The sequence below is a fragment of the Camelina sativa genome, chromosome 14 (genome assembly GCF_000633955.1).
Source record: "Camelina sativa cultivar DH55 chromosome 14, Cs, whole genome shotgun sequence".
Classification (NCBI taxonomy): domain Eukaryota; kingdom Viridiplantae; phylum Streptophyta; class Magnoliopsida; order Brassicales; family Brassicaceae; genus Camelina; species Camelina sativa.
In genome coordinates, this window is record NC_025698.1 from 19,445,375 (window position 1) to 19,446,127 (window position 753).

At 49.7% G+C, this 753-nt stretch overlaps 1 protein-coding gene across 1 annotated transcript in view; it reads left to right on the plus strand.

Annotated features, from left to right (window-relative positions):
* LOC104742014 (sugar transport protein 5-like) overlaps positions 1–753 on the plus strand; it is a 6,625-nt gene that overhangs the window by 2,665 nt on the left and 3,207 nt on the right. The window contains exon 4 of the mRNA XM_019235937.1: positions 78–390. Within this exon, the coding sequence (XP_019091482.1) occupies positions 78–390 (313 nt within the window). The remainder of the gene's footprint in view (positions 1–77; positions 391–753) is intronic.

The following is a 753-nucleotide window of genomic DNA, read 5'->3' on the forward strand; positions in this document are numbered from 1 at the left end:
GCTCACGCGTCGTTGCTAAAGCTACGTGGCGTCGAAAACATAGCTGATGTGGAAACCGAGCTAGCGGCGTTGGCTAGGTCAAGCCAGCTAGCCATAGAGGCTAGAGCCGAACCTTTTATGAAGACGATATTGGAAAGACGGTATAGGCCTCATCTTGTGGTTGCTGTGGCGATACCATGTTTTCAACAGTTAACCGGGATCACGGTTAATGCGTTCTACGCGCCGGTTCTGTTTCGATCGGTTGGGTTTGGTTCTGGTCCGGCTCTTATCGCGACCTTGATACTTGGGTTGGTTAATCTTGGTTCGCTTCTTGTCTCAACTATGGTTATTGACCGGTTCGGTAGACGTATACTGTTTGTTGCTGGTGGTATTCAGATGTTTATCTGTCAGGTACGTTCTAAACTTCTAATTAGGTTAAGTTATGGATTATATATTTATGCTTATCACCAAGCATGCAAAAATTGATAACTAGGTCATGTACAGGTGGCAGTGGCTGCTTTGCTAGCGGTGACAGAGGGAGCCACCGGGGACGGAGAGATGAAGAAGGGCTACGCCGTGACGGTAGTGGTGTTACTTTGCATATACGCGGCTGGGTTTGGATGGTCATGGGGGCCATTGAGCTGGCTGGTCCCGAGTGAGATATTCCCACTCAAGATGCGGCCGGCTGGTCAGAGCTTAAGCGTGGCCGTGAACTTCGCCGCAACGTTTGCTCTCTCTCAGACGTTCTTGGTAACGCTCTGCGATTTCAAGTAC